Source organism: Podarcis raffonei, chromosome 10, assembly GCF_027172205.1.
Source record: "Podarcis raffonei isolate rPodRaf1 chromosome 10, rPodRaf1.pri, whole genome shotgun sequence".
NCBI classification, from domain to species: domain Eukaryota; kingdom Metazoa; phylum Chordata; class Lepidosauria; order Squamata; family Lacertidae; genus Podarcis; species Podarcis raffonei.
The window spans coordinates 36,420,845-36,444,320 of NC_070611.1; the positions used below are offsets into that span (position 1 = coordinate 36,420,845).

A 23,476-nucleotide genomic window follows, 5' to 3' on the forward strand; every position below is an offset into this window, starting at 1 on the left:
GTCCTCTTTTCCCCAGACACATTCTCTTTTTCAGAATTAAAATTTCTGTCCGGATGGATTTTTATGGTGTGCACAGAACAATTTATTAAACTGTTTAACATGTACATATGGACTCCCCTTAAGGGCAGGGGGATGTTAATTCTTGCCCTCCCAGACTCCTTCTCCAATATCTTGTAGCTGAGCCAGCATCCTTTTAGTTCAGCCACAAGAGAAGGGATTTATACACCTTTTCTTTTCATTTCAGTTCCAGAAGATCCACCTCAAAACTTTGTTAAAGTCAACATTACAGGAAAGTCTTTTTCAGTTTCTTGGGAGCCACCAACCATTGTTACTGGAAAGTTTAGCTACAGAGTTGAATTATATGGACCACTGGGTAAGTTTGCATGAAATGTAATTTTGTTTGTCTTTGAAAGTTCTGAAAACAAAACATACAGAAATTATGGCTATAATAATAATAATGCTTAATTAAATTTTTGATTGGAAATATGACTGTTTTCCATTTCCAAGGTCAGTTGGTGAAAACATTTATTGAATGTCCTCACTTAGGTCCTCCCTCCCCTCCCCACTCCCTGGAACAGTGGATAGTGTGATAATACTGAAATAAAAAGCTGTGTGTCCTTTGTCTCTGAAAATATGTGTGGACCTGCTTCCCTGAACTTTTGCATAGTGTACCTTTCTTCCTTTCTTCAAATCCCTACCTGACTAATAAAATCGAAGATATGTCTCAATATCTTCGTGATTTTCCATTGTTGTCGGATGTAAGGCTTACTGTTGCATTACTGCAAGCATGGATTAATTGGTCTATCTTTCAAAAAAGAAATCTGAATTTATGCAAAACTACCTTTTATTTGATTTTGATTTTAAGTTTTTGCTACGTCTTTTTGAAGGACTAAAATATTTTTTTTTAAAAAAAAGTGAACTGCACTGAGTATTGTGCCAATTTAATACCTGTCCACACTGAAGACAGATGCAGGTATGGTTTTGGTATGATAATCTAGTCTGTGTGGTCCAATGATATTTATATTTAGGGTTGCCCCCCTTTCATGAGAAAGCACCTGTGTGTCTAGGATACAAAAAATAACATGACAATTTCCCCTAATAATGTAGACAGAAATGTGAAAATATTGCTGTTTGATTTCTGCCTGTTGCACTGTAAAAGCCCAGCTCTTCTGCCCATAAAAGTAACCCTATGCCTGCTTAAAAAGAAATTCCATGCTACTCTATCAGGTAAGTCGTATGGGACAAAAACACAAATGGGTCAGCAGACATGCCTTAAGGCAGGGGTAGCCAACATGGCCCTCCAGATGTTGAACTACAGCTCCCATCATCCCTGACCATTGACAACATAGGCAGAAGTTGGTGGAAGTTGTATTATAATATCTGGTGGGCACCAAGTTATCTACTCCAATCCCAACAAGTCAATGAAAAAAGTGACTGGAAAATTTGCTGCAGGAAATAGTGAGCTGAAAGCAGCTTTTCTATTTTGGCTTAATGAACAGGGTTTATTTGCACTGCAGTTAGCTTTCAACCGAATTTCACCAGAGCTTATTAAAACAGTGCTCATTAAAACTCAGCACATATTTGACATAAACTAGCTACTAAAGATTAATTGCCTGTTGCAGTTGTTATTCAATGTAACAACAGTGACCAGGTCAGTTGAAAAGGTTGGTTCTTTTATTTTTATTTATTTTAAACTTACTTCTTCATTTCAGGCCATATTTTGGATAATAGTACAAAAGACCTCAAGTTTACTTTTACTAATCTAATACCATTCACAACCTATGATGCTTTTGTCGCTGCTGAGACAAGTGCCGGGGTGGGGCCAAAGTCAAACCTAACTGTTTTCACTCCCGCAGGAGGTAAGTTGTATGCTTGATAACAAACTACATCATATTATCGATATATTCTATTTTGTCTCGTTCTTTGGAAAGCCAGTGTTTTTTAATGTGGTCTGAGAAAAACATGTATGAAATATTTAGAAGTGCCCCAGTAACTGTTACATACCTTCTACAATATTTTAGCATAAATAAGTATGGCTACCACAATATTTTCTGGCAGGGTTCGAGTCTCTTTAGCAGCTTCATGACTGGCAGAAACTCTGCCTTTCCCTCTATGGGGAGAGAAGGAGGAAAGATACCGGCTGCATTTCTGCCTCTCATGCAGCTGTTAAAGGAATAAAACCATCTCCCCAACACTCCAACAAGTAGGATAAAAGAGGGACCCATCACACATATGCCCAGAGTAATTCTGCTGAAATACAAGAGGCTGATCAGTATTGGCATTCTGCCGGATCTTGAAAACACACCGGTTTAAACAAGCATTTTCCTGATCTCCTGACCCAAACCTCATTTTTTAATTCTTTTAATTGCTGTTTTGAATGTTGGTCAATATGTACTGACTCTTTGGTACACATTGTTATACTTGAAGCAGCTACATGTGTTTGTTCTACTAGGAACCTTGAAAAATACAAAATATAAAGCGGTTTGAGGATTATGCACAGGAGTAAATTAAATGGAAACTGTCACCAGTACACAAATGGTATATTCTCTGCCTCCCCATCAATCCATCAACAGCAGCATCCCTGCTCTTTCACTTAATTTGCTTACTGCTTATGAAGTCAGGCTGGACTTTACAAAGTGCTGCTCGAAACTCCCCCACCTGTATTATCCCTTGTAGGCACCCATGTTTACATCTTACAAATGAAAATTGTCTTTCATTCACAGCAGCTGTTTGACCATTAGATGGCAGTAAGTGGTTACAGTAAATAGTAAATTGAAATTTCATAGTTTTGCTCAGTGAAGAGACCGACTTTACTTCTACAGCTTATTTAAGGTAGCATCATTTTATACAACATTTATAATCAAGCTCTACTTTCATAGGCATAATTTCCATTAGGTCTGTTAGAGGTCCCTGAAGCTCCTTGTGGGATCAGTTTCATTTTTTGCAGCCAAGGATGTGGACAGAACACTTGTGGCAGTGGCAATGAAACCAACAGGGTGCTCTGTTGTTTCCTGTTAACTGGAGGGTCCAAACCAAATATTTGGTAGCCGGTTCTTAGACAGTGGTGCACTTATCTCAATTCAGCAGCGTGTTATGCCCATTGCCTTGAAAGAAGCAGTGATGTTGCCTCTCTTGAAGAGGTCCTTCGTGGATCCAGAAGTTTTAGGAAATTACTGACCAGACTCTCATATAACTAATATGCACCATATCTCAGTGCACTCTAGGTAAGTTGCAGGGTACTTGTGTAACTGTAGCTTTTGTCTACACAACGCTGTGCACCATTGCAGGCACACACATTCAGGGTGCCATGGTCCAGATTTAAACTCTGACAATATTATTAGGCAGAGTTCATATTTTATTAGTCACACAATGCATTACATTTTAATATTAGACTCCAAATCCTTTCAAAAATGGTATTTTATGATACTTAAAAGTTTATCTGATATAGCCAATTAATGATTTGATACAAACAGAATAATTAAAGTGTTTCATTTTCATTATATTCCTTATTTTCCAGTTCCAGGACCTGTATTTGATTTGCATATGGCAGAGGTATCTGCAACCTTTGTTCGAATTGGTTGGAAGAAACCACAGCAACCAAATGGAATCATCACTCAGTATAGAGTAAAAGTTTCACTTGAGGACACAGGGGAAATTCTTGAAGATACAATTCTAACAGAAAAAATCAAGGTGCTTTAACTTACTGATTTGCTACTTACTGATTTTCTGTGCATTCACTTTATTATGTATAATTATTCCCAATTCTTATGTAAGACTTGGAAATTAGAGTTTTAGCCAGAAACAAGCACTTGTCCTGGGTACATAAGGCACACTGCATAGCGGTGGGGAATGCCAGTGATAAATAAGACACAGTATGGTATAAATCAGGCCACAACTTTATTTATTACAGATGTAAAATGGTTTGGCAAAGGCACTGGGTAAGTCTTCGTCCTCAACCAGCTTGCCTGCTGGTTGAACCTGGGATGGGTTGGCCCCTTGACATGGTTCAAGAGTGACATTCCTGCCAGTGCTGCCTCACAAAAGGGGTGCTATGGCCCACCGGCTTCTGTGTGGGATCCCATTCAGCTATATCCCTTCCAGGACCCTTTTAACGAGGTACCCTGATGTTAAAAGATACCACCCAATGCCTTATCCGCCAAAGTTGTGACGTTTGCTATGAGGCAGGTGAAAACCTACAGACAAGCCAATTAGTCTTCAGGAAAAAAATTCCTCACACTGGCCCCAAATACAGCTACTGGCATTCCATAGCAATGTTTTAATCTGACCAGTCCTCTCACCTTTGGTTTGAACCACACACATGCAAAATGAAGATCGCGCAACAGTGGGTGATTCAGTGGTGATCGGCTCCACGTGGGCAAGAGGCTGGGCACCAGCCGCTGCACCTTTTCAACGGGGGAAGGTGATCCCAGCTGCCACCAAGCTTCCACCTCCACCTGGCCCCCTGGCGTTCACCCGATTGGCTGGAAAAGGAGGTCTCATGCCCCTCTCCAGCTGTGCGGGATGCCTTCCTCTGTCCCCATACTTCTAGCTCGCCTGGGCATCAAGTCCACTCATCCTTCTTGGTGTGGCAGCATTGCGGGATGGCAGAGGCTTCACTGAGGCCCCAACGTGGGAACTGGAACTGCCATGCCCTTCCTGGCAGAAGCCCCCACCGCCTATCAGGAACCAGATTCTAGCCTGCCTCTTGTTTTGGCAAATGGGGATGTGGGCTGTGCCAGGGGGCAAAGCCGACAGAGTGGGTAGGCTTCCCTCAGATCCGCCCCTTGTCCATTTAACCAGCCCACACCTGGGGCACTACCTGTTCGTTCCCTCACTGTTGTATTCTCTGCTTCCCCCTCCAAACGCTGGGGTATCCTGTTAAATGGATCTGGGGGGAGTGGTTATTTCTGTGTGCCTAGGTGGGGCCAGGGCCGAGGGCACTCCCCCAGATGGAGATCTTTGTGGGGGGGTCACCTTATTTGATGTAAGTCTTAAGAACCCCCGCCTGGATTGACCACACGTCACTTCTAGCCGGCAGGTCAGAAGTATTTAGATTGCCCCATGCCCAAGCCAAACCTCTTTCATCTGTATTTATTGAATACCTTATACATTCAAGGTATATATACCTTGTATTTATTGAATATCTTAAGTTGTGCCCTGTTTTAGCCCCAAACCAGTCTAGTTGGTCTCTTATTTATATGGGTTGGGGTATGGGGAGCCCATTGCCTGGTCCCGCAAATGGTGGCGCAGTGAGTTTTTCTAACTTCCTTGTTTTTCATTTTTAGGATTTCATTGAAGCTTTGGATCCAGACGTTTTAAATGAGAATACAGAACCATCTTTCATGTGGGATGAAGTGGAAACAGTCACTGGTTCATATGAAGGTTCAGCTGAGATGTTTCCAACAGTGCACAACTTTTCTCCAGTAATATTTACGAGCATGTCTGAGGATAATTTGCCTATTTTGAATAGAGCTGCAGAACTACATCCAGGTTCTGGTAAGTTTCTAAGTCCCTCTCCCCCCACTTACCTCCCTCATTGTTCAAAAGGCTGCTGTCACATATATGATCCTTAGCACAGAGACCAACCAAATTATTAATGGGTCATTTACTGAAGTCAAATTCCGGCCCCCTCCTGGAGCAAATGCAGAATGCCACACAAGCAGAGAGTGCTAGCATCTTGTCACCCAGTTGACCTTCCACCGAGAGAAAGAAGATGCCAGAGCCGTTGAGCAAGCTGCATAGACAATCAGTTATTTCAGTTGCCAAGGCAGGTGTGATTGGAGGAGATTAACATATCTCCATGTCCCATGTGGACGTTAATTTTTCCAGGAGCTTTTGACTGATAGGTTTTCAAATGCCACTGAGGGTAAATAGGTCAAAAAGTTACAACTCGGCTACATGGGAGCAACAAACAGGTGGAGATGACCCTGTGACACAATGGTGTCATTAGCACACTCTCTTGCACAGCATTATCAATGGGGTATTTTTCTTGACTAAGTATGGATATTTATGACCCATTTAACAAGGGTTGGCTGGCGGATACAGGCTTAAAATACCTCTCTGAATTTTTCAAGTGAAGGCATTCAATAAGACAGAAGGCCGCATTCTGATTTTCTTTACATCTCTTTGAAAGTAAAGTGTGAATGAAGCTGGGGCTGGAAAGTTCATTTTTAGAAATAGTCATTCAGTCTTTATATTATCATTACTGATTTTCACTGTTCAAAAATACACTTTCCATTTTCATTATACAGTAATAGGAATAACTAACTCTCTCCTTTTTTTAATCAATGTGTATACTACAAGAATGGAGACATTCCAAGTTCACAATCCTATACATATTTAACTGGAAGTAAATCTCATCGACTTCAGTAAGACTTACTTCAGAGTAAATATACATAGCATTGTCCTATGTGACTCCCATTTTTCAGTCTAGTTCAATTCAGGATTAATTTCTAACCTCTGTCTATGACTGTCCTCTATTCCATCTCTATTCCAATATTGGTTTTTGCTTAATGGGGTAAATTTACTTAATTTGTGTTGGTGTTCAGGATTTAATATAATGGTAACAATAGTTTTCTTTTCCTTTATGTATATACAAAATGCATTGAAAACATTTTCTGATACCATCAACCTTTCAGCTGAGCAGCTGTCCTATCTTGTAAATGGACTCCAGCCTTTCACTAAATATGCAATTGAGGTGTCTGCTTTTACCATTATTGGAGAAGGACCACCAGCTCTTCTCATTGCTAGGACAAGTGAACAAGGTAAAATTTTATTGCTGACGTAATTTCATGCTGGCAGTACTTAATTTTCTCCACACTTCTAACTCATACTAAATGGATTGTTTTTGTTCTGCAGTTCCAAGCTCAGTCGAAAATATCAATTATAAAAATATTAGTTCGTCCTCAGTTTTGCTTTATTGGGATATACCAATAAACCCCAATGGAAAGATCACACATTACACAGTTTATGCAATGGAGCTGGATACACATAGAGCTTTTCACATGACTACGTCAAATAACAGCATCTTGATTACAGGTAAGAGTAGCTTTTAAATAATTGCTGTAGTAGCTATCAAAGCTATGTTGGAATAGAATATAGATTTAACTTTTCTATACAGTGGTACCTCGGGTTACATATGCTTCAGGTTACAGACTCCGCTAACCCAGAAATAGTACCTCGGGTTAAGAACTTTGCTTCAGGATGAGAACAGAAGTTGTGCAGTGGCGGCGCAGTGGCAGCGGGAGGCCCCATTAGCTAAAGTGGTGCTTCAGGTTAAGAACAGTTTCAGGTTAAGAATGGACCTCCGCAACAAATTAAGTACGTAACCAGAGGTACCACTGTATTTCTGCATCTCTCCTAATATTCAACAGGCTTTAATGAACCAAAATACTTTTAAAGAACTGACAATACTTACAGGTACTGCTTTGCACATCTTCACATTGGAGGAATGCTGAATAAAGGATACTTTAATCTAGCTTTAGATTCTTCTACGTTTGTGGTATTTAGTAATGCAAATGGTCTTAGATTTTATTTTAATTCTAGTTGTTCCCTCATTCCCCCCCCTCTCTCTCACACAATATTATCAACAACTAGTGGAAAACAGAATTTAGAAAAATAAAATCATAAGGATAATGTGGCAGAATCCAATGCCAGGTCCCATTCCCATTCTATAGTGAATCAGAACTGTATGAATTGGTTAATTTTAATAGTGCACACCCAATATACCAGTGTCATGTGCTTGCAGTGTTTTTTCTTCTTATTCCTTCTAGGTTTGAGAAAGTATACAAATTATAAAATGAGAGTAGCGGCTTCCACAACTATAGGCGAAAGTGCTCTGTCTGAAGACAATGATATTTTTGTGAGAACACCTGAGGATGGTAAGCATATTGGTCATGCTGATTTTATAATTTTTTATGTCATTGCTGATTAATCCATCTTGTGCAGTCTACCTAGTGGAAGTTAATAAATCTGTGTTTTTGAGGATCCCCCTGGACTTCCTTGTGTCCTTCACTAAATTCGGTTTTCTTCCTAACTAAAACAGGACAGCAGCATTTCCTGCTTTGATTTTACATGATAGAAATCTACTTCTAAATTAGAGAAGCACCAGCTGACTAGGTTTTGTATAGAAATGTGAAGGCTCCCCCCCAAAAAAACTAGGAAAATTGAGGAGAGGGAAACCACCACTTCATTTTTCTGTGTCCCCCCCCCCGACCATCACATCTCTAGTTCTATATTTCAGTACCAATATGCCCAGTTACATATTTAAAATATATATAGTGTTTTTATTTTGCATTAAAATTAACTGGTAATGTTGGCAGAAATTGCATAGTTCCTTGGATATTCAAAAGCTGGAAATGAGTCATTCTTTGAAAAGATTACCCTTCACTATACCTTTAAGTTACATTTTGACTCATAATTCCATGATTGATGAGAAGGTGCCTAGCTATCTTACCTATAATTGATGTTACAGTGACAGCATAACTATGGGGAGAAGAAAAATGTTGCATCGATCAGTTCCTGTTCTTACTGTAACTTCTAGTTGTTCTTAAAGAAACTGAATTGATGTAGACAGATGTTTAATATGTGTGTGTGTGGGGGGGGGGGGACAACTCCAAGTGATTTTCTTTTATGTTTTCTAAACTAAAGAACCAGGTTCACCACCCCAACATGTCGAGATATTAGAAGTGACTGCTACAGAAATAAGTTTAAGATGGTCACCACCTGAGAAGCCTAATGGGATTATAACTCATTATGAAGTCATGTGTGATGATGCTAGTGCTTTAATTCTGAGAAACACAACAGCAACAAATCTTCTTTTAAATGGCTTGAAACCATATACTCTGTACAATATTTCTGTAAGGGCATTCACCCGCCTTGGGCATGGGAATCAGTCATCTCCCCTGTTATCTGTAAGAACGGCTGATACCGGTAAGTGCAGCATTTTGGAATACTTTTTTTATCTCTGTGGCTTCCATTTTAAGCATCATTAAACTCCAGTGGATTTTCTTGCAGATAAGCATCTTAGGGATTTGGGCATGAACCTGATATATCATGGTAGCACATGTATTCGGTTTCGCATCTGGTATATTCTAATGTAGGGGATCACACTGCTATCCGTGTGCTAAGTATCAGATGGGACAGGGGGCAGGAAGTAAATATGCTTTTCTCCAACCCACCAGCCCAGAGTAACAAGCCAGATAGGTGGGCAAAAGTCATAGGAAATGACAATTCCTTGAATCTTGACCGGAATTACGCTGCTAAGCATGTTAAAGAGTATTGATAACAGTTAAGGAGATACCAACAATTCATCATTAGCCTGCAGCCATCAGTCTTCCCTGAAAGTTAGCCCAGGAAGAGAGGAGTGTCAGTCAAAACTGGGGGCAAACTCCTTTGCTTTTATGCAGTGGGGTTTTCTAGCATCCTGCCCTCACTATATACCCTAGTTGTCTCCCAATAGCCTTTCTTGAGAGTTGGGGATACTCAAGAAAAGCTTGGCATATGCAAAGCTGGACTGCCATAGTACAAGGGAACTGGAGAAAATCAGTTGGAGACAGCTTCTGCCCAGTTGAAAAGAACTAAGCAAATACATTCATCACAAGGCAAATTAGACTAACAAGGGCTGATTATTAATAAACACCTTCACTCTCCTATCTGATATAATTTGGTTTGAAACAATATACTCTGAAAAAAATCATTTCCCTACTAGTGAACTAGGAATCTAACTAGATCAGTGTTTTTCAACCTTTTTTGGGCAAAGGCACACTTGTTTCATGAAAAAAATCACGAGGCACACCACCATTAGAAAATGTTAAAAAATTTAACTCTGTGCCTATATTGACTATATATAAAGTAATTCTCTTGAATAGGAATCAAACAAAGACAAAGAAAGTATTTTATAATTACTTTATTATGAAATAGTAAGTAAACAGAAATATGAAAAATTATAAAATACTTGATTCAGTGCGCAACCTGGGCCTGTTTGGCTGAACACAAAGCTGATATTCTGGCTGGAATCGAAGAAAGACACACATGTAGCTCTTCGTCAACAGCTCTCAGTCTCTCTCTGTATTTAGTTTTTATAGCAATCATGCTTGAAAAGCTCATCTCACACAGATATGTAGTGGAAAATGGGAGCAATGTCAAAATAGCTTTGTTTGCCAGAAGGGAGAACTCCTTGACACCGGAGCTATTTATAGTCCTTAACATCAGTGGTGGGATTCAAAAATTTTAGTAACCAGTTCCGACATTCAAGCATGGTTTTATATTTTTTTCTTTAATGGCAAACAAAAACGTTGCGGACCGTTCTCTGTTCAGCGGGGATCGATCCGCTGATCCCCGCTGAGGCGGCGGATGACAGCTCCGTCTCCGCACTGTGTGCGGAGAGGGAGATGTCAGAGCCCCGCTGCTCTCTATGGGGAACCGGATGAGAGCGGACCGCCTGTCTGCTCTCATCCGATCCCATCCGATCTGATCCCCACCCAGGACGGATGGAAAATAGGGTGGACACAGTCCGGCGCCCGCCTAGTGGGCGAACATTTGACTTTTTTTAAAAAAAAATCTTTTGAATTTTTCAATTTTTCCCACGGCAGACCAGGCAACATCTCGCGGCACACTAGTGTGCCGCGGAACAGTGGTTGAAAAACACTGAACTAGATGATAAGAGACCCCATTGCGGTGCTTTTATACTAGATTTGAAGTTGCTAAGTCTCCTTTGTAAAATTCTTCTTGCTTTTGTTTTGTTTTGTTTAAAAACTAAACTAAATTAAATCTGTACTGATAGGTCTGCAAGAATTACCAATTGGTTGGATAAAAGAGTGATGGTGGTACTTGATGACTGGGATGGTTCACACTTGAGTTTCAGTTGTTACTTCCTCAGTCATTACACACTTAATGATTATCTGAAATTTTAATAACTTTTCTCTGAATTCTTCCTTTTCAGTTCCCGAATTCCCACCACAAAACGTAACTTATAAGAATATCTCTTCTTCAGAGATAGAGCTATCATTTCTTCCACCATCTGTCCCCAATGGGATTATAGAGACATATACCGTATATCTCAGAGAGACTGATGGAACTGATGAAAGAACCATCAATACCACACATCTATCACTAACTATTACAGGTGACTGTAATATAGCAGTTTGTGACTTTAAAATGATAGTGTCTTTGCTGGTTTATTTTGCTTAGTTCATACTGTATAGTATATATTTAATAATATTGCTTTAGAATTAAATTAACAATAAAAATGATAGATGGGGGGGGTTTTGAATATTGTGTTGGAATACATTTATTTGTGTTTACTATTTATTTTGTTTTGCCCTGATATTGGGGTGGGATAGAATCACATAAATATAAATATAAATAAAAAATACAACAATTAAAATTTGAACAGGCAAAGGTAAGTTAATTAGTAGCCTGTAAAAGGCTTGTAAAAAAAAATTCAATACTGTTTGCGTGCCACTGCAAAACATTCTTTGAATTTTGTGACTTTTATTTGTTGTAAAATAACAAAATAGAAATGGTTAAACCTTTATTTATTTAAGTTTTTTTCTGATTGCAATACTGAACTTTGAGGGACTTCTTTAAAATATGTGAAAGTAACAGAAAAAGCTACATATAACACACAAATATATATGTATAAATGTGTATCTAAAATTTCAAGCATATAAATATTATTAACAATTTATTATTTATTTAGGCTTAAAAATATATACAAGATATATTGTTGAAGTATCTTCAAGCACTGTAAAGGGTGAAGGTCCTCGCAGTGCTCCTTTGCACATGTTGACTGATGAAGATGGTAAGCTTTTTGTCATTGTCTAATTACAGTGTTTTATGCAGTTGACATCTTTAACATCAATTGGATAAGCAGGATTGAAGGCACAGAAGGTTGTACAAAAAAAAATCCAATTGCTGGGGGCGGGGGGTGCTGTCAGAATGTTTGTAGTCAAACTTCTGTGCGGAATGGAAAAACAGGCAGTTTTATGTTGGCATTTGCTAATTTCAAAAAATTCTCATATAGCCAAAATTCAGTTACATAGTAAAGAAAGCAGTACTGTATTATGACAAACAAACAAAAAATGTTTAGGGTGTTCTTTCTTGCAAGTACAGACTGTTCTGAACATCAGACCACATGCACCACATATTTCTCATAGTTGTGATCATGTTTCCAATTTGCATGCATGATTACACTATGACCTGAATTTTTGGTACATTATGCTGTTTTGTATGAGTTAAAATAAACACAATTAAATGTTAATATTTCTGTTTCTGTTGAAGTGTTCCATCATCTGTTGTTGTTGCTGTTGTTGTCTCTTAACACATACTAAAACTTAAGACAGAATTGTTAAAGACCACTGGATGAATTGAAATAGTTCAAATCGGATCAACCTTAGTTGTTGTTACTTTATACTGAATCAGACCAATGGGTCATGAACTGGCCAGGTGTTGGTCTTCTAAATCTGAGATAGAGATCTTTTCCAGTTCTACAAAACTCCTCTTTTTACAAAAAGTTTTGTTTGTAAGTTAAACACAAATAAGGCACTCATTTGTTGGAGTAGGAACAGGATCACCCTTCTGTTATCGGGGCTAACCCTGCCTGTCCTCTCAAACATCTACATGTTGAACTTGACTATCTCTAAAGCAGGCATGGCCAAACTTGGTCCTCCAGCTGTTTTGGAACTACAATTCCTATCATCCCTGACTACTGGTCCTGTTAGCTAGAGTTCCTGCTCTAAAGGAACTCTTAGGCAGATGTTGGAGCGATGTTAATGTGATGTTTGAGACTGGAACCAGCAACATGTCCCCATCCATGCATAACACATCGTGAATAGGGCTTACAAGACCAGGACTAAGTCTGTGTGTGTGTGTGTGTGTGTGTGTGTGTGTGTGACATGCTCTGTCACTGAGCTACACCTTTTTTTCATTGTTATATCGTCTTACTGTATAGTTTTACCACTGTCTTGATCAGGCTGAGTTTTAATTATCTTGAGTCTACATAACATATAAACCTTTGACACTTTTGCAATTTAATGGGGTTAATAAATAAACATGCTTTGTGCTGTTCACCATCCATCAGTCAGATGCTCAGCAATTTCCCCACCCTTTGGAGATAATATAATTATTTCTAGTTCAAAGGAACTATTTTACTGTAGTTTACATGCGTTCCCAGCTATAAAGTTAATATTTCTATTACAAGGAAATAATTGCAACAATGCACTTGGAACATAGGTGAATCACAGTGACACACCCATTGCTCTGTTTTCTCATGAAATACTGTTTTCTATTGAATTGCAGAAACAGATGTCTTAACAGCACCATGCAAAATTGTCCCTTATTATCTCACTGCAAAACAAAGACAAAACACTTCAAACCAAATACCCTCCTTTAAACGTTAATTTATATGGATAAAATGCCATTTTAAGATTTATTTATTTATTTATCGCTGAAATTGTATTTAACATGATATTGTGTCCTCTCTTCAAGCTCCTAGCTCTCCTCCACGATTGCTCACAGTAAAACAGTTGTCTGGTGTCATTGTGAAGTTGTCATGGCAACCACCACTGGAGCCAAATGGAATTATCCTCTATTACACAGTTTATGTCTGGTAAGATTTTTCTAGAGATAAATAAGAATCTGTCACCTACCAGAAATTTTAAGCTTTTTTTTTTTAACTCTTTACACTTGTTGATTATTATACATTTGTTATGCATGAGTTCTGGCTCATCACTTTAAACAACTAGACCTTTATGAATTAAAGCTGAGGTTTCTGCAGCTTTTACACATTTTGCAGGCCAGTGCTTGCTAGATTCTTGAAGTAATTTTGGATGCCAGTTTTCAAAAAACAAGACATTTTAGCCATCCAAGCTGCTATACTCTGTGCAACAATAGTGCAAGTGATGGTCATACGTTGACATCAAAAGCAGCCTTACTCTGAGTCAGACCAATAGTCCATATAGCCTAATAACATCTGCGTTGATTGGCAATGATGGGGGAAAAGGGTGTGTGTGTTGGAGAAACAAATATCTATATGCATTGCCATATAATCTCATAAATAGATGGCCCTTGTTTATTTGAATGTATTCCAGATTGGGACCATGGCATATGGCAGACTTCCTCAACCTCCGCCCTCCAGATGTTTTTAGACTACAGTTCTCATCATCCCTGACCACTGGTCCTGCTAGCTAGGGATCGTGGGAGTTGTAGGCCAAAAACATCTGGAGGGCCGAGGTTGAGGAAGCATGGCATAGGGAGATTAAACCCTTTCCCCTCACAGTGGTCACAATTCAGACCCTTCTCTGCCCCCGAACTACACACATTTGCTAGCTGCCCTAAAAGGAGAATTGCCAGTGTCAAATAGCAGCCACAAAAGATGGATAATCCACACCATATGTGTGATCAGCAGTGGCCAGAGGGATGAGGCAGTCACCCTGCTGACCCTGCTGCTTCTGTAGTTTATCTGGATAATGATAATAATAATTTTATTATTTATACCCTGCCCATCTGGCTGGGTTGCCCCAGTCACTATTTGTGCCTTCTAACACATATCAAAACTTAATAAAACATCAAACATTAAAAACCTCCCTATGAAGGGCTGCCTTCAGATGTATAGTTATTTATCTCCTTGATATCTTATGGGAGGGCATTCCACAAGGAGCACACAACTGCCGAGAAGGCCCTTTGCCTGGTTCTCTTGTAACTTCTCTTCTTTCAGTGAGGGAACCGCCAGAAGGTCCTCAGAGCTGGATCTCAGTGTCCGGGCTGAACGATGGGGTTGGAGACGCTCCTACAGGTGTTTGGGGTGATGGCAAGGTTGGGGCTCAATGGATATTGTTGCAGGAGTTCTGGATTGGCTCCACTGCAGAGCATTCCACACAATCCTGACTTCAACCTTGACCTTCCTCAGCCTTGTCCAGGAAGGCTGCAGCAATGGCACTTTTAGGATGGTCGCTCAGCCCTACAACAGCTATTGACTGGTGGGGGGGAAAGGTTAAATTTCCTCTCCCTTCATGACAAGGGTTCCAGTCTGGATCATCATCCGCCCTCTATCTGCCAGACAAAAATCAAATGGTTAACATCACTTCCTGTTCAAACTTCAGATGTGTTTATGGACAACATCAGTGATTTATACATTTCATTTAATGCATTTAGGAATATAATTTCAAGAAGAAGCATTAATGTAACAGAAACCTCATTAGACATCACAGATCTTGAAAATAAGATGGAATATAGTGTTTATGTAACAGCAAGTACCAGATTTGGAGATGGAAATATAAAGAGTGACATGATCAGCTTCATTACCTCTGAAGGAGGTAAGAGTATGTTGTTGCCATAATTTAATTTGGTTGTAATCTGGTTGTTGCTGCTTTTCCTTTGACTTTTCTTGTTGATTGTTCTTAATGACTTTTTAGCTTTTATTATTGATCACCTGGAAGACATCATTCATTGTTCAGTATGCAGACAATAATGTTAAAAAGTAAATATTATTGCAAGTAAACAATGAAAGAAAGTATTTGATTTACTATTGAGAATGATCCCACCAGTATGCAGTAAATTAAATCTTATGCATCCAAATCACCTAAGACAAGTAAAATAATTTGGTAATAGATGCTGTATGTAAATAAGTACCTCCTAAAAAGAACATGATTCTTTCCACTCATTCATAGCAATTCAGTTCTGTTCAAGCCAAGTGCATGCAGAAGCTTACCATATTTTTCACCCTATAGGACGCACCGTCCCATAAGGCACACCTAGTTTTTTGGGGGGGAAATAAAGGGGGAAAATTTATTTTTTCCCCAGGCGCGGGGCTGGGGCGGGGGAAGCCCGAGCTTCCCCCGACCCCAGCCCCCAAACAGGCAGCTCTCTGCAAGCCATAGGAGCCCAGCGCTGGCTCCCGCTGCTTGCAGAGAGGTGCGCGAAGCCTGGACGCGCTGAGCTCAGTGCAGGCAGGCTTCAGTATGCAGGCAACTCTCCGAAAGCAGCGGGAGCCCAGCGCTGGGTTCCCGCTGCTTGCGGAGAGGTCCGCGAAGCCTGGAGAGCAAGAGGGGTCGGTGCGCACCGACCCCTCTCGCTCCCCAGGCTTCAGCGAAAGCCTGCATTCGCCCCATAGGACACACACACATTTCCCCTTCATTTTTGGAGGGGGAAAAGTGCGTCCTATAGGGCGAAAAATACGGTAATTCTTATTCCAATCAAATAAAGGGACATTTTCATCATACTGTTTCTCTTCACTCGGGGGGTGATCAGTCTTTCCTCCTCTGAGTTTGAAACGGGGGTGGGGGGTGGGAAATACATGTTGACTAAAATGATGTGGCTAGGTAAAGGTAAAGGTACCCCTGCCCGTATGGGCCAGTCTTGCCAGACTCTAGGGTTGTGCGCTCATCTCACTCTATAGGCCGGGAGCCAGCGCTGTCCGCAGACACTTCCGGGTCACGTGGCCAGCGTGACAAGCTGCATCTGGCGAGCCAGCGCAGCACACGGAAACGCCGTTTACCTTCCCGCTAGTAAGCGGTCCCTATTTATCTACTTGCACCCAGGGGTGCTTTCAAACTGCTAGGTTGGCAGGTGCTGGGACCGAGCAACGGGAGCGCACCCCACCGCGGGGATTCGAACTGCTGACCTGATGATCGGCAAGTCCTAGGCACTGAGGCTTTAACCCACAGCGCCACCCGCGTCCCTCTGATGTGGCTAGGAAACTACTGGAAACATATCTGAAAGACCGACAGATATTTGGTAAAAATTGGGTTCATATTAAAGGCTTAGGTTCAAAGAGAACACATCAGAAAAAGTATTTTTAAACATTGTTGAAAAAAATATAAATTGATGTGGCTAGGAAACTACAATTTATATATTTTTCAACAATGTTTAAAAATACTTTTTCTGATGTGTTCTCTTTGAACCTAAGCCTTTAATATGAACCCAATTTTTACCAAATATATGTCAGTCTTTCAGATATGTTTCCAGATAGCATGTGTACTGTTGGTTCTTGTCTACCACCGTTTGCCCACATTATATGTCTTATCTGGAGGATGAGACTGAATTAAAAAATTATGAATAAATTTTGCAGAGTGTGAAATCTCCTCCCCTCCCCCCCCCCAATTTTGCAGGGCAGGAAAATCAACGGTGTTGTATTATTGATTCATTTGTGTAGCAATTACATGCCAAAATGGCTCGTGCAAAAGGTAAACGTAAACATGTTTTTCAGCTCCAAGTGACCCACCTAAAAATGTGTGGTATAAAAACCTTACTTCTTCATCTGTACGAATCTTCTGGGATCCTCCTCAAAAGCCCAACGGAGTTATACAGTTTTATTCGATTTACTACAAAAATGATTCAGACACTTACATGCAGGTAAATTTCAGTTGTTTTTCTTTTCCCTGAATTTTCATGGCAAAGATTGAATTAATTGTTTTGTAAATTTGTTCGTGATCACCATATGCATGAGGAGTAGCTTCATATTAATTTTAAACAGCCCTCAGAATGAGCCCATATCACAGCATGAAACAGAAACAGGCTTATGAATACACATATCCTTACACATCTACCTACTCACAGTTTCACTGAAAACTGCTGAAGTTTGACTCCTTGTTTCCATGCCATTACAACACTTGTTAAACTATGGAATTTAACGTTCACTTTCATTACCGTTTTAGTATAAGCAAAGCCCCCTCTGGTGGCTGTATGAAGAACATAGCCAAAACCTAACCTTTTGTGTACTTAGAAATAGAACTTATATCCTTAAAAGCTTTAGTGTCATTACTGCTGTAGTGCTTGGTATAGTTTCATTTGCTCAATAAATATAGCCACTGGATGCATTTTGTTATCTAAAGGTTTACAAATATAGGTAATTTTACATAGTTTTAAATATCTTAGTTTCTTGCTTAGCTAAGACAGTAGTTTCTTGTTTAATATCAAATAAATAAATTTAAAATTTAAAAAATCCTTATCTTGGCCCAGTTTGCAACTAAAACTAAACCAATACACACTACACAATACACATTCTGGTTCTAAATGCAACATAAGAGGTCTCTATAGTATAGTGTATTTTAAAATGGGGTTTCAGAGTTTTTAGGGGTTTTTGAATGTTTTATGTAGTTTTTATTTAGTTTTATGTAGTTTTTCAATTTCATTGTCCTGCATGGGACAATGAGAATAAAAATATCGTATATCGTATATCGTAAAACTAAACCAATACACACAATACACCACTACACATATCTGTATGTGTACTCACAATAAAAAATCATGGCTGCTATGGTGCTGCTCACATCATCCGGCTATCATGGCACCTGACGCTAAATTGTGGTTTTGCTTAGCATTATATCAGAACTGAGGCTTGTAGTTTGTCTTATTCCAGGCAAACCAGGCAGTAATTTACTCCCAGTAGTATTGCAGGAGGACCAGGGTAAAAGCAAAACTATCGTGATTTTTACAGTGAGTTTGCACATTTACACTTAACCATGGTTTCACTTAGTGTTACATGGCAACTGGGTCATCGTTTACAGAAATGGTTACTAGTTTGGTTTTAATTGTGCTTTTTTGTGCAAATATTTTTCCCCTACCTCTGCCCAGAATTTTACCAGTTACGCTATTGACAGTGGTGTCGACAATGCAACTTTGTCTACGGTATTAAGCAACTTGGCAAAATGGAGCCACTACACACTTTGGTTAAGTGCTAGCACAGCCTTTGGAAATGGAAACCAAACCAGTGAAATCATACATTTGTACACAGATCAAGACGGTATGCATTTTTTTTAAAAAAAATATCAAAATATATTGTAAAACTTATAGAAATTATTCTGCTAAGGAAGGATTTGGCAGGATTCCAATATGGTGGTGATGGTACCACATTATGTGCCCCTTTTAAAGGCATCTATGGTACGCATACAGTGGTACCTTGGGTTACAGATGCTTCAGGTTACAGACGCTTCAGGTTACAGATTCCGCTAACCCAGAAATAGTACCTTGGGTTAAGAACTTTGCTTAAGGATGAGAACCGAAATTGTGTGGCAGTGGCACGGCAGCAGCGAGAGGCCCCATTAGCTAAAGTGGTACCTCAGGTTAAGAACAGTTTCAGGTTAAGAACAAACCTCTAGAACAAATTAAGTTCTTAACCCGAGGTACCAATGTATAGTTATTTCTCTGTCCTAGGATTTATGACATTCCTCCTACCAGAGATTCAACTAGATGTACAATAATCAGATTTAAGGTGTATCTCAGTTAACTATTTTTAACAGACCACCTTCTTATCAGAGTCTCTTTGATTTGGACCTAACTACTGTATTCCACAGTGCACCTGTTTTAGCTAATACTAGTCTCTACCCATCTGCTCTGCAGATTTTTCACAATTATATTTGTTTCTTCCTTGTCCTCCTCAGACATACAGTCTCTATGCCCCAGTTTAGACTTAAGTTGCAAAGTTTTCTCATCATTATTGCTCCTAGGAGTGTAGCTTCATTCCATTTTCAGTTTCTAATAAAGCAGGTGTAGGCAGATTGCTTTTATTTATTCATAATCCCATATACGGGCTTTTAACCTTTGGGATTTATCCCTGAAATTCTATTTGACATTCTAATAATTATAATTATTAGTGGAATGCTAAAACTCAATTTTCAGTATAAGGTGTGATCTCTATCCTGGAAGCAAGTCTTACTGAAATCAGTGGACTTACTTCCATCTAAAAACACATAAGAATCAGAGGATATAATGGCACATGCCTCACCAACCATGGTTTTGCATTTTAATGAGATGTTTAATAAGCCTTCATTACCAAATTGATCCCCCAAGAAATCTATATTTAACCCTTGTTAGATGACGGAATATAAAGCAAAAATAAAACCATCTGCTTGCACGCAATAAAAGCTCTGTAACATCCAGACTATATGAGTTGCACGGTGTGCATTTTCCAATTTCTAGCATTTGCAATTGTGTGTGAAGGATGAAATGGTCCCTCATATACAAAGCTTTCTGACTGCTGGAAAGACAGAAGACTAAACAAGAAACTTACTCCCAGGCATGCTGGTTTGTGTACACAGGGACATGTTTTGTTTTGAATACAGTGGAACCTTGGGTTACATATGCTTCAGGTTACATACGCTTCAGGTTGCAGACTCCGCTAACCCAGAAATAGTGCTTCAGGTTAAGAACTTTGCTGCAGGATAAGAACAGAAATCGGACTTCGGCGGCGCGGCGGCAGCAGGAGGCACCATTAGCTAAAGTAGTGCTTCAGGTTAAGTACACTTTCAAGTTAAGTACGGACCTCCGGAATGAATTAAGTACTTAACCCGAGGTACCACTGTACGAGGGAGCTTTGAATAATGTTTTCCTCTGCCTTTATCATGCTTTGGCTAAGGAACACATCCACATACACTGAATATATAGCATGTGCTTACTTTTAGTACAGAAGACTAGAGTTTTTTTATGTTTATAAAAGCAATTTCTTTTCAAAAAATGAGTTAAGTATCATTAATCAGGAACATTTCAGGTTGAAACCAATGTGAATTACTTCCATCCTTAGTGCTTATGTATAGCCACATGTAAGTATAAGAGAACAGAGTGCATACAGACCCTTTAACTTTTGCTTATTTGTGCTATAGTTCCAGATGGACCTGTGGAACAGCTGGCCTATCAAAACATTTCTTCCACTGCTGTAAATATAAGCTGGATGCCCCCAGCCCAACCTAATGGAATGGTCTTCTACAAAGTTTCCCTGACAATGCAGGATGCTCAAACGGACCATGAGATTCTGTCACTCATTTTGAATGATACAAATGTGGTTCTTCGTAAACTGGAAAAATATACCAGTTATCTTCTAAAAATCACTCCAGCAACAGAAAACGGAGTGTCTGAAATGCACACTGCTAGCCTGCACATCCGAACTGAAGAAGATGGTATGTTCCATACTTTGTTTTGTTCTTGTTCCTTAAATATTGGGTTTGTCCAGGCATGGGCAATGTGTGACTTGGAGTACTTCTGTGAGGACTATGGCCTTTCTGTACAACACAATATAAAGAAGCTTAAAATGTGATGGAAAACAATTTCTGCAGAATCAAAATCAAGGAAAGAGGTAAAAAGATAAGCCAACTTCAAAGCTGTTGTGATGTTAAAGTCTCATAACCAGGATTTTTCAAGGCCTGGGTACAATTTTGCATGTCTAAAATATCCATTCAGTGTAAGGTTATAGGAAAAACACAGCACTGCACACCTAATTTTCGTGAAAGTGTGTAAATTAAGCTTGGATTTCTGTGTGGAAGTAAGTGACACGGGCTTACTTCAGAATAGATTGGTCTGCATGCTAATTTGCAAGTTAGCTTATGGATGGTGCTGTATCCTATGATGTTGCCCTGTGGTGTTTGCCAAGATGTCCAGCCTCTGTTTAGCAAAATGTCAGTTAAAAAAAATAAAATCACTGTAATATTGTCTCATGAAATTATTTTAATCACTTTAAACTGAATTAATTATAGGTGGTTAAGAAAAGAATGGGCATGTCATTACTGTTATCTAATGTGTGCTGCAAGTCTGCATTTAGATAATGAAAGAAAAAGTGTGTGTTGTGTGTGTGTTGGTGTGTTGTGTGTTGTCTGTAGATGCTTATTAGAGATTTCACAATAAAGTTCTTTCAGCAGTTTAATATTTTCCCCTTTATCTATTGATGCAGTTCCAGAATCTGCACCAATTATGACATCTTATAAAAACCTTTCATCTACCTCAGTGATGTTATCCTGGGATCCCCCAGCCCGGGCAAATGGCATCATAATAAGCTATGTCTTAAAGCTGCATGGACTAGATCGAAATGATTCTTTCACTACTTCCAATAACTCAGTTGTCTTAGAAGATCTTTCACCATTTGTACTCTATAGTTTTTATGTATCTGCAAGAACTGGAAAAGGGCTCGGCCCATCCACTGTTTTGATGTTCTTCACAGATGAGTCTGGTGAGTAATTAGTTTAGGAGCCAGCATGATCATTAGACACAAACTGAGTTGAATGTTAATATTTTTTTACTTTAGACAAGGTTTTGTTACCTTAATATTTGTTGTCCATGCAGTGTAGAACACTTATTGAAGTAGGGTCTTCTTCTGAACATACAGTGAGGGGTAAAAGTATTTGATCCCCTGTTAAATTTGCCCGTTTGCCCTCTGACGAAGAAATGACCAGTCCATAATTTTAATGGTAGATTTATTGTAGCTGTGAGAGACAGAATAACAACAGGAAAACCCCCAGCTTTAAACTCTTGAGACTTTCAATCCATGGAATCTCCAAGTAGGGATGAGGGAGACACTAGTCTGAAACCCCAGAGATCAACCTGTGTAAACATTATTGAGCTAATACTTGTGCTAATACTTTGTATGAGGGGCAGCATTCTATGTTCTTATTTTTCTGTGATGGGACATATACCTGTTGTGGTTTGAGGACCCGATCCCTGATTTGAGGAAATAAAGACACGTGGACACAGTGTATAAGGTTAATGGGCAAGAAAAGGCCACAACTTTATTGATTACAGCAAGTGAGAAGGTATTGGCTTAGGCATTGGACCATGGAAGATTGACTCCACCCACTCGGAGAGGGGTCAGTCTAAAGAGGGGTTATTCACCAGTAGGGGGAGCCTGTTGATGCTAATACAACTATAAGCTCTCCCCTGATGTCACCGAGGGTCATGCCATGGCCCCGCCGCCACACAGGCATCGGACAGGATCCACGACCGCTGGATTCCTTTAACGGAATAGCCAAATTTGAAGGGGTAGGCGATGGCCACACCTTGCCCTTCCACACACCAATAACACATTCCAATGCCTAATCACCAAATACCAAGAAAGTTGTGACGATTTCTACGAGGTAGGCGAAAAAAACCAAAGGCTGAATGCCAGTTGGAAAAAATTCCTACCAGGCCCCCTGAGCAACTTGGGTGACCAACCATAGGTCCATAGCAAGGTCAAGAGAAAAGCTAAACCCTAAGCCCTAAGGGAGTGGTGGGTGGGTGACTCACGGTGAAAAGGTGAAGAAATGGGCGGAATGGCTGGCGCGGCTGTATCTTAAACAGCAAACCACGCCCCCACCAAGCCACCCGGTTGGGTGCCTACCCGGGGGCGTGGCACACCAGCCAGGTGAGTGGGGCAGGGGGCATAACGCCCCCTGCGTGACGCAGGTATCGCGTCCCGCCCACAACACCTCCCCTCTGCAAGGAGGAGAGGCCTCAGCTGAAATATCAAATTAGGTGATGTGATAGCAAGGAAATTAGGATCACACTCTTGAACCATTCTCTGGTGGTTTCTAAATTGACTGTTAACATTGTTTTAATCATTGTGACCTGCACCTATCAAGATTATGCTTTACTGAAAAAGAAGGTAAAATATCCTACTTGTTACACAGATTGAGAATGTAGGGAGATCTATTTTGAGGTGTTCTTTTAGCCCTTCCTCTAGATTAAAGTCAAGTACTGCAAAATCACACAATGTAACTTCTCTTTTAGACTCTTG

General features: G+C 39.8%; 1 protein-coding gene across 6 annotated transcripts in view; it reads left to right on the top strand.

Moving 5' to 3' along the window:
• The window catches only part of PTPRQ (protein tyrosine phosphatase receptor type Q), a 106,705-nt gene that overhangs the window by 33,275 nt on the left and 49,954 nt on the right, over window positions 1–23,476 (top strand). For all 6 annotated transcript variants that reach the window (XM_053404729.1, XM_053404730.1, XM_053404732.1 and 3 more), the window contains 16 exons: window positions 245–373; window positions 1,713–1,859; window positions 3,518–3,690; window positions 5,286–5,496; window positions 6,639–6,764; window positions 6,859–7,038; window positions 7,773–7,880; window positions 8,650–8,931; window positions 10,943–11,125; window positions 11,702–11,803; window positions 13,489–13,609; window positions 15,154–15,314; window positions 17,207–17,352; window positions 18,574–18,742; window positions 20,598–20,891; window positions 21,659–21,934. In XM_053404729.1, coding sequence (XP_053260704.1) covers window positions 245–373; window positions 1,713–1,859; window positions 3,518–3,690; window positions 5,286–5,496; window positions 6,639–6,764; window positions 6,859–7,038; window positions 7,773–7,880; window positions 8,650–8,931; window positions 10,943–11,125; window positions 11,702–11,803; window positions 13,489–13,609; window positions 15,154–15,314; window positions 17,207–17,352; window positions 18,574–18,742; window positions 20,598–20,891; window positions 21,659–21,934 — 2,808 coding nt within the window. The remainder of the gene's footprint in view (window positions 1–244; window positions 374–1,712; window positions 1,860–3,517; window positions 3,691–5,285; window positions 5,497–6,638; window positions 6,765–6,858; window positions 7,039–7,772; window positions 7,881–8,649; window positions 8,932–10,942; window positions 11,126–11,701; window positions 11,804–13,488; window positions 13,610–15,153; window positions 15,315–17,206; window positions 17,353–18,573; window positions 18,743–20,597; window positions 20,892–21,658; window positions 21,935–23,476) is intronic.